Genomic DNA, 18,220 nt, shown 5'->3' with positions numbered 1-18,220 from the left:
CTTCTTGGCCCCATCATATATGTCACATTCTATGACACTTACATTATCAGCAGAAGTACTCCTAGAGGTGGAAAATGTTGCCTCCAAGTCAAAGAGGGCTATTCGGTATTATTCTTTCTTCTTCATGATGAGAATTACAAGATACAATATTTTGTTCCCTGCCTTATAGAAAATATCCTAGAATATTCTGGGACATTTGTTCCAAAACTTTAAATTTTAGTCATCCACTTAATTTTCTAGGTAAAATGTTTGCCAAATTTATTTTTTTTCCAAAAAACTGCTCTTAGTTGTATTAATCATTTCTATTATTTTTCTGATCTCTATTTTATTTCTGTTTTAATACTTATTTCCTTCATTTATAGGAAATAATATTTCCTATTAATTTTGAGCTTAGTTTTTTCATTCTCTGATTTTTCTGTGGTGTAAATTTAGATTGTTTAATTTAATTATTTATTTTTTACTTACACAGGTGTTATTACTAAAATTTTCCAGTTTTCCTTCTATTATCAATTTCTAGTTTTATGTCATTGTGATTGGAAAATATACTTGGTCTGATTTCAGTTTTCTTAAACGTGTAAGACTTTTTGGGTGACCAAGCTAATGACCTATGAAAATGTGTATTCTGTTGCTGTTTGATGGAATGCACTTCATATGCCTATAAGTTTTTTTGGTGTACAGAATAGTTCAAGTCTAAAGTTTTCTTGTGGATTTTCTGTCCAGATGATATCCACTATTAAATTGTGGTGCTAGAGTCCTCTATAATTATTTCATTGTTGTCCATTTATCCCCTAAGTGTTATTTATTTGCCTAATATATTAACGGCATATATATTTATGACTGTTACTTCTTGATGAGTTAATCATCTTTATCGTTATAAGTAGACCTTAGCTTTAATTAACACTTTGGGATGAAAGTCTATTTTATCTAACATAAGTAGGACTACTCTTACTGTTTTTGTTTCTTTTTTGTATGGAATATATTTTTTTCATCCATTAACTTTGGAATTTCACGTGTTCCTAAACCTTTAGTGCATCTCTGATAAATAGCATAGATTTTTTTTCCCCCAATCTCTCTACCTATTCAATGCCTACTGTTTGGAGAATTCAATCAACTTAAACTTATTGTAATAATTGATACATAAAGACTTACTAATGACATCTTATTGACTATTTTCTAGATGTTTTGTAGTTTCCTCATTCCTTTTTTCCTCTATTAATGCCTTCCTTTGTATTAATGCCTTCCTTTCTGTAGTGGTACACTTTGATTCCTTTATCTTTTGCACATCTTTGGTAGATTTTTCCTTTGTGGTTACTATTAGGCCTTCATAACGCATCTTACAGATGTAAGATTATATTTTACATTGATAAGGACAACTTATTTTGTTTAATTTTTATTGAAGTATAGTTAACCTATGAGTCTGTGCTAATTTCTGCTGTACAACATAGTGATCCAGTCATATGTACAAACATATCCATTCTCTCTCAGATTCTTTTACCACATAGACTATCAAAGAATACTAGTAGATGCTCTGTGCTATACAACAGGTCTCCACTGGCCAATTGTTTCATATACCTCAGTGTGCATATGCTAATCACAAAACCCTGATCCTTCCCTCCCACACTTCAACCTGTCCCTTTTGTTAACCATAGGTTTTTCAAAATCTACGACACTGTTTCTGTGCTGCAAATAAGTTCATTTGTATACTTTTTTAAGGATTACACGTATGGGTGATATCAAATGATGTTTGTTTTCTGTCTAACTTCACATAGTATGATAGTTTCTAGGTCCCTCGATATTGCTTGCAAATGGCATTATTTCATTTGTTTTTATGGCTGAGTAATATTACATTGCATATATGTACCACATCTTCTTTACATTCCTTTGTTGAGGGACATTTAGGTTGTTTCATGTCTTGGTTATTGCAAATAGTGCTTCAGTGAAAATTGGGGTGACTGTACCTTTCCAAATTGGTTTTTCTCTGGATAGATGCCCCAGAGTGGGATTGCAGTATTGTATGTGAGTTCTATTTTAAGTTTTTTGAGGATATTTTATACTGTTTTCTATAGTGGTCACACCAATGTACATTCCCACCAATAGTGTAAGAGGGTTTCATTTTCCCCACACACTCTCCAGTATTTAGTATTTATAGACAATTTGATGATAGCCATTCTGGCTGTAAGGTATTAACTCATATTGGTTTTGATTTGCATTGCTCTAATAATTGGTAATGTTGAACATCTTTTCATGTTTTTTTTTTATACTAAGCTGAAGAAGTTTATTATATATATTGGAGATTAATCCCTTGTCAGTCACTTCATTTACAAATATTTTCTCCAATTCCGTGTGTAGTCATTTTGTTTATGGTTTCCTTTACTGTGAAATGTTTCTGAGTATAATTAGTTCCCATTGGTTTACTTTTCTTTGTATTGTCATTATTTGAAGAGGTGAATAAAATAACTGATTTATGTCAAAGAGTGTTTTGCCTATGTTTTCCTCTGGATGTTTTATAGTAATTGGCCTTATGTTTAAGTGTTTAATTCATTGAGTTTATTTTGTGTATAGAGTTTGAAAATGTTCTAATTCCATTTTTTATATGTACCTGTCCAACTTTCCCAGTACCATTTATTGAAGTTATAGTCTTTTCTCCACTGTATGCTCCTGCCTCCCTTGTCATATATTAGTTGACCATAGGTGCTTGGGTTTATTTCTGGGATTTCTATCACATTTGCTAGTATTTTTTTGAGGATTTTTACATTTATTTTCATCAGTAATATTGTTCTATAATTGTCTTTGTGTGTGTGTGTGTGTGTGTGCGCTACCTTTGTCTGGTTTTGGTATTGGGGTGATAGTGGCCTCATAAAATGACTCTGGGAACATGCCTTCCTCAGAATTTTTTTGGAATAGTCTCAGAAGTGTACTGTTGACACTTTAAATTTTTAATATATTTGCCTGTGAAGCCATCTGGTCCTGGATTTTTGATTGTTGGAAATTTTTTAATCAATTTCAAATTCAGTATTTGCTATTGGTCCATTTATCTTTTTTTTAAATTATTTCTTCCTGGATTAGTCTTAGAAGATTGTACCTTTCTAAAAATTTGTCCATTTCTTTTTGGTTGTCCAAGTCATAGGCATAACAGTTGCTTGCAATAGTCTCTTATGATTCTTTGTATTTCTGTGATGTCTGTTGTAACTTCTCACCTTTCATTTCTAATTTGATTGATTTGAATCCCTTTCTTTCTTTATGAGTCTGGTTAAGTTTTTTATCAATTTTGTTGATCTTTTCAAGGAACCATCTTTTAATTTTATTGATCTTTTCTATGTTTTTTTTTTGTTTGTTTCTTTTTCATTTATATCTGCTCTGGTATTTTATTATTGCTTTCTTTCTGCTAACTTTGGGTTTTGTTTGTTCTTTCTCTAGTTGCTTTAGGTGCAAAGTTAGGTTGTGTATTTGAGATTTTTCTTGTTTTCTGAGGTAGCCTTGTATTACTATGAACTTCCCTCTTAATACTGCTTTTGGGAAGTTCCCATCAGGGTGCAGCAGAAACGAATCTGAATAGGAACCATGAGGCTGTAGGTTCCATCCCTGGGCTCGCTCAGAGGGTTAAGGATCTGGCATTGCTCTGAGCTGTGGTGTAGTTTGCAGATGCTACTTGGATCTGGCATTGCTGAAGCTGTGGCATAGGCCAGCAGCTACAGTTCTGATTAGACCCCTAGCCTGGGAACCTCCATATACTGTGGGTGTTGCCCTAAAAAGACAAAAAATAAAAAATAAATAAAACCGCTTTTGATGCATCCCATTGTTTTTGGATCATTGTATCTTTTTTGCCATTTACTTCTAGGTATTTTTAATTTCCACTTTGATTTCTTCAGTGATCCAATGGTTGTATAGTAAGTAGCATGTTGTTTAGTTTCCACACATTCATGGTTTTTGAAGCTTTTTTTTTATTCTTGTTGTTGATTTCTAGTCTTATAGCATTGTGGTCAGAAAAGATGCTTGATGTGATATCAATATTTTTTAAAAATTTAGTGAGGCTTGATTTGTTTCCCAGAATATGATCTATCCTAGAGAATGTTCCATGTGCACTTGAGAAGAATGTGTATTCTGCTGCTTTTGGATGGAATATACTATAAATATCTATTAAGTCTATCTGGTCTAATGCATCATTAAGGGCTGTGTTTCCTTGTTGATTTTACCTCTGGAGGAGCTGTCTATTGCTCTAAGTGTGGTGTTAAATTCCCCCACTATTATTGTGCAATTGTTGAGTTCTCCTTTTAAGGCTGTTAGCAGTTGCCTTATATAATTGAGGTGATCCTATGTTGGATAAATATATATTTATATTTTTACATATTTTTCTTAGATTGATCCTTTGATCATTATGTACTCACCTTCTTGGTCTCTTTTAACAGTCTTTATTTTAATGTCTATTTTCTCTAATATGAATATTTCTACTCTAGTTTTCCTGATTTCCATTTGCATGGAATATTTTCTTCCATCCTCTCACTTTAAGGTTTTATGTATCCTTAGAGCTGAAGTGGGTTTCCTGTAGACAGAGTATATATTGCTCTTGTTTTTGTATCCATTTGGCTAGTCTATTCTTTTGTTTGCAATATTTTGTCCATTTACATTTAAAGTTATTATTGATATGTAAGTTCTTTTGCCATTTTGTTGATTGCTTTGGATTTATTTTTTGTTGGTCTTTTTTCTTTCCTTCTTCTCTTGTTCTTTTCTTTTCTGGTTTGATGACTCCCTTTAGAGTTGCATATTTTTTGCTTTTTCTTATTTCTGTGTGTATCTATTGAAGGTTTTTGTTTTGCCTTTATTATGAGGTTTTGATATAGGAGTTATTCTCTCTCTCTCTCTCTATCTATCTATTTATCTATCTATATCTATACATACAATATTGATTTAAGTTGCTGGTTTCTTAATTGCAAATGCATCTCCAGTATCATGTATGTGTATCCACCTCTTCTCACAATTGCCAATTTTTATTTCATATTTGTGTATGGCTGATATCCTGTCTTTATTATACGTTTGCCTTTACTGGTGAGCCTTCTCATTTTTAATGTTCTTGCTTCTGGTTGTGGCTTTTCTTCTACAGCTAGAGAAGTCCTGTAGTATTTTCTGTAAAGATGGTTTAGTGGTGTTGAATTCTCTTAGCTTTTTCTTGTCTGTAAAGCTTTTTATTTCTTATTAAAATCTGAATGAGAGCCTGGGCAGAATATTCTTGTTTGGAGGTTTCTTCCCTTTCATGACTTTATGTGTATCAGGCTACTCCCTTCTGGCCTTTAGGGTTTCTACTGAAAAATCAGCTGACAACCTGACTGGGGTTACCTTGTATGCTATTTATTGTTCTTCCATAATTGCTTTCAATATTTTCTCTTTGTCAATAATTTTGGTCAATTTGATTAATATGTGTCTAGGGGTGTTCCTCAATGTGTTTATTTTATATGGTATTTTTTCTGCTTCCTGTATTTGAGTGAATTATTTATTTCCCATGTTAGAGAAGTGTTTGGCTATTAACTTTTCATATATTTTATCTGGGCCTTTCTATCTTTTTTCTGACACCCCTATAGTGTGAATATTTGTACATTTAAGGTTACTCAGAGTTCCCTTAGATGCTCCTCATTTTCTTTTCTTTCTTTTTTTCCCTTTACACTTTTTCACATCAGTGTTTTCCACCAGTCTATCTCCCACCTTGCTTATTTTGCCTTCTATAATCTGCTATTGGTTTCTTCTAGTGATTTTTTTTATTTTGGTTTTTGAAATTTGGATCTTTGCTTACTTAATCTTTAAATCTATTTCTTTGTTAAAAGTTTCTTGTGATTAATTAATCTTTGCCTCCATTTTTTTCCAAGATATTCTATCATTTCTACTATCATTACTATAAAGTCTTTTTCATGCATGAGTTCACTCTTTTTCTGAGTGTTTCTCTAATTCCCTCATCTGGTTTATATTCCTCTGACTTTTCTTTTTGTCTGGTCTCATTTTTGCAGGCTAGAGGGTTGTAACCTCTCTCGTTGTCTGCCTCCTTATGGGGGAGATTGATAAATGGGCTTGCTTCAGCCTTCAGATCAGAGGGTTGGTACCTGCCCACTGATAGGTAGAGCTGAGTCTTCCCCCTCTAGTGGATGGGGCTATGTATCTGTATGTGATTAGGGGCAGCTGTATGCTTAGGAGGACTTTAGGCAGTTTGTTGGCTGATGGGTGGGCCTGTGATCCAACCTCATTTGTTGTTTGGCCTGGGCCTTCAGAGCCCTGGTGGGTGGTGCCAGATTTTTCCAAAATGGCAGACTCCAGGGGAGTTCACACTGATGAATATTTCTGGGACCTCTGCCTCCAATGCTGTGCCCCCACAATGAGCCACAGCTGTCCCTACTTTCCCAGGATACACTTCAAGAACTGTAGGTAGGTCTGACCCAGATTTTTATGGAGTCTCTGCTTCACCCTGGGACCCAATGCACATGAAATCCTCTGTGCACCCTCCAAAAGTGGAATTTCTGTTTCTCCCACTTCTGTGGAGCCCTTGCACACATCCTTACTGGCATTCAATGCCAAATACTGTGGGGGCTCCTCCTTCCAATGCCAGACCCCCTGGCTGGGGAAACTGATATTGGGTTCAGAACGCTCACTCCTGTGGGAGAGCCTTTGTAATATAGGTTTTTTTACCCCAGTCTATGGGTCATACACCAAGCAGGTATGGGACTGCTTATATTGTGAAAGTTCCCCTCCTATTGTCTTGATGTTTCCTCCTCTTTGTCTTTGGGCATAGAATATCTTTTTTAGTAGTTTCCAGTCTATTTTATTGATGGTTGTTCAATGGTTGGCTATAATTTTAGTGTTTTCATGACAGAGTGTGAGTTTAAGTATTTCTACCTGCCATCTTGTCCCAATCTCTGATAACAACTTAAATAGCCTACAAAAAACTACTACTCTCCCTTATTTTATGTTTTCATTGTTTTTATTAATAAATTATTTAACCTGTAGTCATTTTTAATAGTCTGTTACTTTATTTATTTATATATTTATTTATTTATTTGTCTTTTTCCAATTATTGGGCTGTCCTGTAGCATATGGAAGTTCCCAGGCCAGGGGTCCAATTGGAGCTGTACCACTGGCCTATGCCAGAGCCACAGCAATGTGGGATCTGAGCCTCATCTGCAACCTATGCCACAGCTCACAGCAATGCTGGATCCTTAACCCATGGAGCAAGGCCAGGGACTGAACCTGCAACTTCATGGTTCCTAGTCAGATTCGTTAACCACTGAACCATGATGGGAACTCCTAATACTCTGTTATTTTAACCTGTATACTAGAATTAGGTTGTTAATAATCACCATGTTACAGTATTATAGTGTTTTGATTTGGCTAAATACCTTTACCAGTGTGTTGTATTCTTCATATGTGTTCATATTGCTAATTAACTTTATTTAATTTGGATTTGAAGGACTCCTTTCAGTATTTTTTCTAAAGGAAGTCTAATGTTGAAGGATTCCCTCCTTTTTTGTTTGTCTGTCATAATTTTATCTTAATTTCTGAAGTACAGCTTTACTTTATTTTGGTTTATTAGACTGAATATATTATACTAGTCTTTTTGACCTGTAAGAAATCCATCCATTTATATTTGAATGGGAACTCCCTTATATGTTATAAATTTATATTCTTTTGCATCATTGAAGATTCTTTGTCTTGGATGTTTTACAGTTTTATTTTAATATGTTTTAGAGAGAATACCTATATAAGTATTTGGTAACCTAAGAGCTTCATGAATTTGCATACCTGTATCTTTCCCCAGATTTGGAAAGCTCTAAGCCATTACCTTTTAAAATAAAATTTCTCTTACCTTCTTACTCTCTTCTATTTCTGGAGCTCCAATGATTCAAAATTTGAACCTTTACTTGTAATCCATAGACAATGTTGCCTTTATCCTTTCAATATTTTTCCTTTTTTTAAACTGATTTTCTTTGTTCTATTATAATAAGTAATTTCAAATTTCTTATACTAAAGCTTACCATTTTTTTCTACTTGACCAAGTCACCTGATCATTGTATTCTTCAACTCCAAGATTTTTAAAGATTTCTGTTTTCTTTGTTAAACTTCTTATTTTGGTCATGCATTGTTTCCCTTACATTAATGAGCTCTCTTTCTCTATTCTCTTGTAACTCACTGAGTTTCCTTATGCTAGCTGTTTTCAATTATTTATCTGATAAATTGAAGATCTCAATATATTTGTGTTTGATTAACTAAGTGATTACTGTGATACTTTGCTGGAATATGTTGCCTTTAAATTGTTCATATTCCTTAGAATTTTGCTTTGGTACTTTTGAATTTAAAGTAGTGCTTTCCTCTTCTGGTTTTTACTACTCTCCTTCAGGGGAGAAATATTTTGAGTTATACAGTGTCTGAAGCTTTCTCAAGCTTCTATGGATATACCAGCTCCATACTGCTTTTATTTATTTATTCATTTTTATTAACATATAGTTGATTTGCAGAGCTGTTCCAATTTCTTCTGTACAGCAGAGTCACCCAGTCATACATATATATTTATATACTTTTTCTCATACTATCTTCCATCATGTTCTATTCCAAGAGATTGGATATAGTTCCCTGCGCAGTTTGACCCATATGATATCACTTATTTGTGGAATCTAAAATACGGCACAAATAAACCTACCTATAAGATAGAAACAGAGTTACAGACACAGAAAACAGAGTTGTGGTTGTCAATGGAGAGGGGAGAGGGAGTGGGATGGATGTGGAGTTGGGGTTGGTAGATGTTCCAATCTTCTTGCTTCTTATTGGGGCAGAGCTTCTAAACTTGTGTACCTTCTCTGGATCCTACAACTCACCAAGTTGCGTGCTGACATTTCTCTTTTGTTTTCCAAAATATAACTCTATAGCTCATATTTATAATCTTTCCCTGGCCTCCAGATTTAGCCAATGTTCTTTATGTACTCACCAGGTATCTGCCAAAGCCTACTTATACCACATTTGTGAGTGCATACAGGGAAATGCCTATAAGGTGGAGGAAATATATGGGTAAGAAACACAGAGTGCTGACAAACACATAGGCCAGATATGAAAATAAAAAGATGACACACTCCCAGTGACCTGTGAGAAGATGTCTCATTAGAATTTGTGATGTAGTTAGAATCCATGTCTCTTTAATGCCTTCTGACATTCCTGGTCACTGCTTTCTCATAGTTTCCAACACAAAATTGTGGAGCTCCTAGTTTAGTTCTCTTAAAACGTTAAGACAAATGCCTCTTTGGCATGTCCAATATATGTGAGGAAGTCAGGTGCTCACTCACATACTCTTTACTCTCAGGATAAATTAAAGTCAAATATCTTTCTTAGACATGCCACCTTGAGTAAATGAAACTGTCCTTTTACCCATTCTAATCTATCCATTTATTTTTCTTTTATTTAGCTTTAGTGAGGTGCCAGAACCCTCTGAAAACCTTGACATCAACAAAGGATCTCTTATGTAGGTTATTGCCCTAGATGTGTTTTCCAGGGCATCCTAAAATACAGTGGAGAATTCCTGAGCCTGGTTCATTGGTTGCTGCAGCATCCACAGTCAGAACCGAATTATGCCTGCCTATTACCCAATGTGTAAATGGGTTAGACCCTTCCAATATTCCCTTCCATAGGGAAGTGAAAACATTTTTTATCAAAAACATTTTTGTTCATGAATGGGTATTATATTTTTTGTTTGGGGGATCAAAATTGCCAACATAACATTGCATGTAAACTCCTGCTTTTTCTTTCTTGATATATCACATTTTTTTCCTTTTAGATGTTGTCTAAATTTTATGCTGTTATAGGTTTCTATTTCATCTATTGATATAAATTATTCAAAATTTGATTTTGAAATATATTTTAAAATTGACAGAACACTAAACCAGCTCTGATGGAAAAATAAAAATCATTAAAAAATAAAATAAGAAATGAACAGGCATAAAAAAAAGAGAAAGTCACATGACACTTGGTTCCCAGGACTTGAAAAAAATGAAAATTACATTTTAAGAAGGAAATACCTATTGTATCTCCGTTAAAGTCCCCACGTAGTTTTATTGTTTCTTAAAAGGATTACATTCACAGTATAATGGTCTTGTTATATAATTTTTTAAAATAAATACACTGATTAGATCAATTTCAAAATTTAAACCAGTCGGAACATTCAGATTCTAATTAGGCGTCAGGTTACTCTGTGTTTATGCACAGGAGTGTGGGTATTTATATGTAACGGGATATCATATACATATATCTATAAATATCTATAACACAGCTATTTATGATCTGATAATCATACCAGCAAATATAGATACTGGACTAGACTTAGCTAATCATTTTATCCATTTCCTTTGTATGCCAATTTACTGTATGATGCCAATTGGACTTAATATAATATAAATCTCATATAGATGTGCTAATAAATAATGTACATAATATAAAAGTCCTTATTTAATTTATGAACTGAGCAGAAATTTAACGGTTGTCAATGGGCTATTTTTAAATGGTCCCCCAATATTAAGTAATTAATTTATTATGTATGCTAAGATTCATAAAGCATTGGTATTCAACTCATAAATGTTCATTAAATGCCCAGTTTTTCGCCTATACCTATATTAATCTTTGGAAACATAATAGAGATGAAGGAAAATCAGAACGCATTAAAACAAAACTTTTTATAAGTTAAAATCAATTGCATATGTTAGAGGATATTGGATATTTCAAAGTAGTATTTACACAAGAGGAAAGAAAAAAAAATTAGAGACTAAAGATTAAGTAGAAGATGAAAATAACACAGTTTTATCTTAGGCATGCAATGATAGGTAATGGAAGTATACACTGGATTGTTTAATACTTCGTTAACTGTTGTACCAGGAAACGTAATATGTATAATAGATCTGAAAGTCTTTAAAACAATATCTATGGTTGCTGGTATGATTATCAGATCATAAATAGCTGTGTTATAGATATTTATAGATATATGTATATGATATCCCGTTACATATAAATACCCACACTCCTGTGCATAAACACAGAGTAACCTGACGCCTAATTAGAATCTGAATGTTCCGACTGGTTTAAATTTTGAAATTGATCTAATCAGTGTATTTATTTTAAAAAATTATATAACAAGACCATTATACTGTGAATGTAATCCTTTTAAGAAACAATAAAACTACGTGGGGACTTTAACGGAGATACAATAGGTATTTCCTTCTTAAAATGTAATTTTCATTTTTTTCAAGTCCTGGGAACCAAGTGTCATGTGACTTTCTCTTTTTTTTATGCCTGTTCATTTCTTATTTTATTTTTTAATGATTTTTATTTTTCCATCAGAGCTGGTTTACAGTGTTCTGTCAATGTTCTACTGTACAGCAAAATAACATACATGCATTCTTTTTCTCACATTATCATGCTCCATCATAAGTAGGATTTTTTTTAAATATAGATTTTTGAAATTCTCTGGGTTAGCAACTAATTGCCAGCAGTGATCATGCCCCAGAGACCTCCTGAGTAGCCCTGTTCCCTCTATGCAGCTTATGCTTTTTTTTCTCAAAAGAATGAAAATGTTCAGCCCTTTTGTCACATCTTCTAATGACTACACAGTTCCATATATTTAACTGGGGAGTCACTGACAGCGGGTGTGTCTTTGATGAGAACTCAAAGCAAGGAAGACTTCTGGATGGCTTTCAGAAAGTCTGTCTTAGATATTCCAGATTCTGCCACTGACCTGTTTTCCAACCCAGGTAAGCTACTTACACATCTGAGGTGGAACAGTTAGAAATTAAGAAAAATCACCATACTTATGTAAATTTGACAGTTATGAGATATTCTTGGCCTCTAAGGGAAAACAGGCAAATATATGGAGAATGATATATTTTAATATAATGAGATTATCATTGTGCTCTTTTCAACCTCAACAATTCCGTGTTGTAAATTATGTAGAGACTGTATGTTAAAACATTCCTACATTTAGATGTATAACTGATTTGTTTCAATGCTTTTTGGCAGATATTTTACTGTATGCTATTTTTTTATCTTGTTATAGTAGTACATTTTAAAACTCCCTCATATTAAAAGGGGTACAGGATTAAATAGTGCATTGTTTAGTATAATTTAAAATAAACCCTAGAGTTTAATGATTTCATGTCTTTAGACACTCTACATGTAATAATATGAAACAAATCATCCTTAAGAAATGTACAGATTGCATAATAAAAATTAAAATCTACATAGAAATATATTTATTAGGTATAACTAGTGCCATCACAAAAAGTTTCCAACGTCATAATCTGATAAAAATAAAACAGAACTTTGAACCATAATCAATAATGAGGCTGCACAGAAGAAAGAGATTTATTTGGGGTCTGAAGAATTGCATTTCAGGAGCCACATATCTGAGCAAAACTGAGTGTGCTGAAGAAAAGAAAGAGCTGGGGTTAATAAAGGTAAAAGCCAGGAAGCTGTATTCTGACAAAAGAAATATTTGTCCTTCAGGGTTAGGTTGTCATGGTTGTTTTAGGTTAAGGGTCGGATAAGTATCTTGAGTTTCTGACAGATGTTCTGGAAGCCTTTATTAGAATAATAAGTATTCAAAAGATCAGATCCCATTGAGGCCGAGATGTGCTTATGTCTAACTTCCTCAATTGTCTCCCAGCTCCATTTTGGATAAATCTTTTAGCAATGCTAACTCCATTTTTATGTTCCTTTGACAAAAGAGAAAAGAAGAAGAAGAAGGAAGAAAGAAAAAGAGAAAGAGTTCTCCTAACACATTGGTTAATTTTGGGCCATATCAGTGACAATAGAATATGTGGCCCCCAACCATGATTATAGCTGATCTCTTGGCAAACAAATGCAGCAAAATTGTCATTTGACTCAGTGAGCTGAAAAATGAATCTTTAATAAAATATTCTGATGATATAGTAATCAATTAGAAATAAAATTTAGATATGTTTCATATTTAAAAATTAAGTTGATTAAAGATTTAGATCTAAATATCTTTTTAGATATAAATATTTAAAACAGCATGGCAATTGTATATGAAAAATTTTACATAAACTATAAACAAATAAAACTTTAAAGTATTATGGAAAGTAAAATAGGATTTGGAAAAAAAAATAGGTTTCCTGTTCTGGAGCAGTGGTTATGAATCTGACTTCTGTGGGACTCAATACCTGGCCTAGAAAATTCTATATGCTGTGAATATGGCCATAAAAAAACAAAAACAAAAACAAAACTCTGAGAAAGATATAAACTATATTAAAATATTTAAAATTGTAGAATTTATGTGGACATATATCAAAAGCTAAAAGTAAGGTGTATTAATCTTTGGCATATTTAGTAGAAAAAGGTAAATATATCAAGTTAAAATTTCATAAACATTTTGGTGAAGAATTATCAGGAACAAATGAACATATGATAACAAAAACACAAGTTCAATCCGCAACAGAGACCCACTCTTTTGCTTGCTAAATGTCAGGTTGGGAAAAAGGATGATTATTACTGATCATGATGGAAAGAGAGAGTCTCATACTGATTGAAGTAAGTCAGAAAGAGAAAGAAAATTACCATATGATATCACTTATATCTGGAATCTAATATATGGCACAAATGAAACTTTCCACAGAAAAGAAATTCATGGACTTGGAGAACAGATTTGTGTTTGCCAAGGTGAAGGGGGAGGGGGAAGGAGTGGGATGAACTGGGAATTTGGGGTTCATAGATACAAACTATTGCCTTTGGAATGGATAAGTAATGAAATCCTGATGTATAGCATTGGAAACTATATCTAGTTACTTACAATGGAGCATGATAATATGATAAAAAAGAATGTATAGATGTTTGTGTGACTGGGTCACTTTGCTTTACAGTAGAAAATTGACAGAACACTGGAAACCAGATATAATGGAAAAAACAAAAATTATAAAAAATAAATAAGATAAAATTAAGAAAAAAGAGTAAATTACCAAGACTGCTTTCTGTGGTAGATCAGGGAAAATCATGTAAAGGAACCTGAATATGAAAGAGTCAATTTTTCCTTAATAAAAATATATTCTTAGGCAGGATAAAGAATATTTTCTTAGCCACTTCGGTGTTTTTTTAGGTTACCAAAAAATTCAAAAGAATTTGCATTTAAAATAATAGAATATTTTATATAAAATCAGTTACTAAAATAAAATACTATGGAGTAGAGATTTAAATTATACTTAAAGGGGTTACATTTCTAAAATAGTTAAAGCCATGAGGTTATATAAACAATTATAATAACATAGGTAAATATAGAGATATACATATTTTAATTATATTCTGTAGGTATATATTTTATATACTATGTCAATATATCTATGCAAATCATTTACTGAAATATATATTTAAAAGAAGAAAACAAACTTTTACAGAATTTTCTTTTGTTTGATGGATTAGAAGGGACTTTATTTCTTTTTTGTTTCATAAAATATGTTAAATTATCTATAGTGCTCATAACATGAAATATATGCATTCAATTTCTTTGAAATATTTTAAAGTAAAAAAATCTTTAAAAGTAATTCAAGGAAATTTTAGTAAAAAAATACCATTTATCTAAATCTATTTTTATTTAAAGACAAACGAGCCCATAGTATCATTTTAAACAAATTCCAAATGAACTAGAACATTCTTGTCTAAATGCTAATTATGATGCATCTGAGCCAAGTAAAGGTAAGTACATGAAATAAAACTATGAATAGTAAGAGAACTGAGGAAGTGATACAGTCTGATGTAACGTAGATACTCTACACTTCACTCAGGAATCCCTGGAGAGAAAAAAATGGGGTCAGTTCAGGATAAAATCATGAGAGTTTAGCATAGAGAAGCTGAGTTCAGCGGACATATCTGACCACATCCAACACACCTGGTTCTCATATTTCCTCAGCCAGTTGGACCTCTTGTAGTGGACACAGTTCCTTAGCACTAGACTGCTTACTTGTCCTGTTTCCCCTGAATAAAAAGATGCTCTTCCGTTCTTGCATCCTCCATTTTTATCCTCAACCATAATACCCCAATTTTTAAAGTATTTTTTTATTAATTATCTTTAAAACAGTTGAATACTTATGATTTACTTGCTTGTTTTTTCACTTTCTATCCCTTTATCCTATGGTATTTCTTGTAAATCAGGGATTTTACCTCTTTGTTTCAGAGTATATTCCCATGTTATAACACAGCTCCTGGCATATGCAAAGTTTTAATAAATACACATAAAATTGTTACCAAATAGAAGGGGACCACTGTAATTTTCCTCAGATTTCTGCATTGTTTGGCCACCAAAAATTTAATATTTATAATCTAGATATCAGTTTTATATACCTAACAGCATTTTTTGTTCCCAATGCCACTCATTCTTGTTATCCTCTGAATAGTTCTAAAGTTTCTAGATAATGGAATATTAATATTCGAGGACAGCTATTCCCAAATATAATGCCCTAGGTTACTATTGTTTAGCGAATGCCTCTGCATCATCTTTCATTTTTTTTCTGCCCATGATTTAAAGCTTTAAAATATATATTTTTATAATTTTATCACTTTGATTTTTCTATTGTTAAATTCTAGCTCTATATAAACACTGTTATGTCCAAGAGGCTATTGAGGAGAACAATAGTGAACATTTATGAAGCAAGAATCAGAGAATACTTTTTGTTTTGTTTTTGTTTTTTGGCCATGCCCATAACATTTGGAAGTTCCTCGGCTAGGGATTAAACCTGAGCCGCAGCAGTGACTCAGGCTACAGCAGTGATAATGCCAGATTCTTAGCCACTAGGAATTCCCAGAGAATATTTTTAATATTTTCATTTCACTACTTCTATAATGCTTAACATTTTGTTGTACAGGCGCTATTGTAAAATTATTCACATAATTTGGGCCTTATTCACCTGTAGGGTTTATTATAGCCATTTCTTATGTAAGAATATTAGCTCATATTTTTATTTATTTAAATAAATTTAAACATATTTGGAAAATAATATCCAACCAAGTTTTGCCTCATTTAAAACTGGTGTTTCAAATACCAATATTCTCTTCTTCAGACACTAGAAAATTATTTATGGCCAAGGCCTTACACTTTCAAATCTACAATGGGAACTGAAAAGCCCTGTTACCGGGGAATAAATCTCCATTTCACACCTTCCTATTAACCACACCAAACAATATGAATGTTACCTTGATAAAGTAGAGAACCACGTATTTCAAAGTTAAAACTTTGTATTCAACACTTTATTTTAATTAATTTTATTAATAATTAATTTATTTATTGGTCTATTTGAATTTTTAGGGCCATAGTCATGGCATATGGAGGTTTCCAGGCTAGGGGTCCAATAGGACCTGTAGCCACTGGCCTATGCCACAGCCACAGCAACACAGGATCTGAGCTGCATCTGTGGCCAACATCACAGATCAAGGCAATACTGGATCCTTAACCCACTGAGTGAGGCCAGGGATTGAAGGTGTATTCTCATGGATGTTAGTTGGGTTCACTAACCACTGAGTCTTGATGGGAACTCCTCAACATTTTATTTTAAATAATTTAGACAGCTACTGCATAAACTCACATTCTTATGGAAGAGAGATTTTATCCTATTGGTAAGGAAAGGAAAAGCACCCATATGTCCCGTTTCCTAAGACCCTTTGGAAAACTAATTCTTTCCATCTCTAGATAAATTGAAGTAAAGTTTTTCTTAAACTCATTCACTAAATCTTACTTACAATTATGTCTAAAATCCAATGCCAAAAGCAACAGAATGCATCAACAAGAGCTTCCCAGTGGGATTTATACTTCTTGGCTACTCTGAATTCCCTCAGCTAGAAATGGCTCTTTTCTGGATTGTGATCATCATGTACACCATGATCGTTCTCTCCAACTTGACTATCATCTTGCTCTCTTGTGTGGACCCTCGACTCTGCACCCCCATGTACTTCTTTCTTAGCCATCTTTCCTTCTTGGATCTCTGCTTCACCACAATTGTTGTACCCCAAATGTTGTTCAACTTGTGGGGGCCAGATAAGAGCATCACCTATACTGGCTGTGTCATCCAACTGGGCATGTCACTCTGTGTTGGTGCCACTCAAGGTGTCATGCTGGTGGTGATGGCTCTTGACCGCTATGTTGCTATCTGCCAGCCCCTGCGCTATCCTATCATCATGCATCCTCAGTTCTGTTGGAAGCTGGTGCTTCTGTCCTGGCTGTCTGGCCTGATAGAATCTGCTACCCAAACTCCTACCACATTCAGGCTGCCCTTTTGTGCAAACCACTGTCTGGATGACTTTCTATGCCAGGTCCCATCCCTCATACGGCTGACTTGTGGAGACACTGCCATTACTGAGTGGCAGATGACAGTCTCTGCTATTCTCTTTACCATCATGCCCATGGGAATGATCCTGACTTCTTATGGATACATAGCCCAAGCTTTGGGTAACATCCACTCTGAAGAGGGAAGGAAGAAAGCCATTGCCACCTGTTCCTCCCATCTTACTGTGGTCTTCATGTTTTATGGGGCAGTGGCCATGGTTTACACAGACCCTAAGAACCAGTTTGCTTCAAAATGTGGCAAGTTGGTCACCTTCTTCTTCACTGTGGTCACACCATTGTTGAACCCTCTCATCTATACCCTGAGGAACAAAGATGTGAGAAGTGCCTTGCAAAGACTGCTGAGGAAGGGATTCAGCATAAGAAAACAAAGTAAACTGATTTTTTGAACCAGAATGTAAATGCAAATAATGATATCCACCCACTGTCTGTAAGAGAGTCTTTGGATTAGCATTAAAACTGGGAGGGTTTAAGTAACATAGAATTTTATGAATTATTATTTATGCCTATTGTTTTACAAGTCACTTTTTTAAAAAATCTGTATAAATCAATGTTTTGTCTATGTATTAAATGTTCAAAATAGATTTTTCTAGGGAGGTACACTATTTGAGAAATTGTTTTGAAGAATTTATATTTCTTAAAAAATTTAGACAGCATGAACTGAACATTTTAAAATTAGAAAAGTAGTGACTTGTGATTTATATTTTATGTGTTTTAAAATTAAAAACATAAAAGAACTATATGTCACAAATTTTTCTAGACATGTTTAAAATGATGAAGGGAAATGTTGCTAGAGTTTTCCTATGTCCTTTCTAGCCATGCAGCCTGTTTTCTTTAATTTGACTATGAGAATGATATCTTGGGTGTAAAGAA

At 33.5% G+C, this 18,220-nt stretch overlaps 1 protein-coding gene across 1 annotated transcript; it reads left to right on the top strand.

Moving 5' to 3' along the window:
- Positions 1 to 16,848: 16,848 nt before the first annotated feature.
- LOC125124559 (olfactory receptor 2H1-like) lies at positions 16,849 to 17,736 on the top strand. The gene has a single exon (XM_047774631.1). It carries the CDS (start codon positions 16,849 to 16,851, stop codon positions 17,734 to 17,736), a length of 888 nt encoding a protein of 295 aa, XP_047630587.1.
- The last annotated feature ends 484 nt before the right edge of the window (positions 17,737 to 18,220 follow it).

This window comes from Phacochoerus africanus, chromosome 4, assembly GCF_016906955.1.
Source record: "Phacochoerus africanus isolate WHEZ1 chromosome 4, ROS_Pafr_v1, whole genome shotgun sequence".
Classification (NCBI taxonomy): domain Eukaryota; kingdom Metazoa; phylum Chordata; class Mammalia; order Artiodactyla; family Suidae; genus Phacochoerus; species Phacochoerus africanus.
Note: the sequence above shows the minus strand (reverse complement) of the source record. Positions and strands in the feature narration are given on the sequence as shown.

Excerpts from the sequence above, each read along its gene's own strand:
- LOC125124559 (XM_047774631.1), top strand. The coding sequence starts at position 16,849 with ATGGCTCTTTTCTGGATTGTGATCATCATGTACACCATGATCGTTCTC.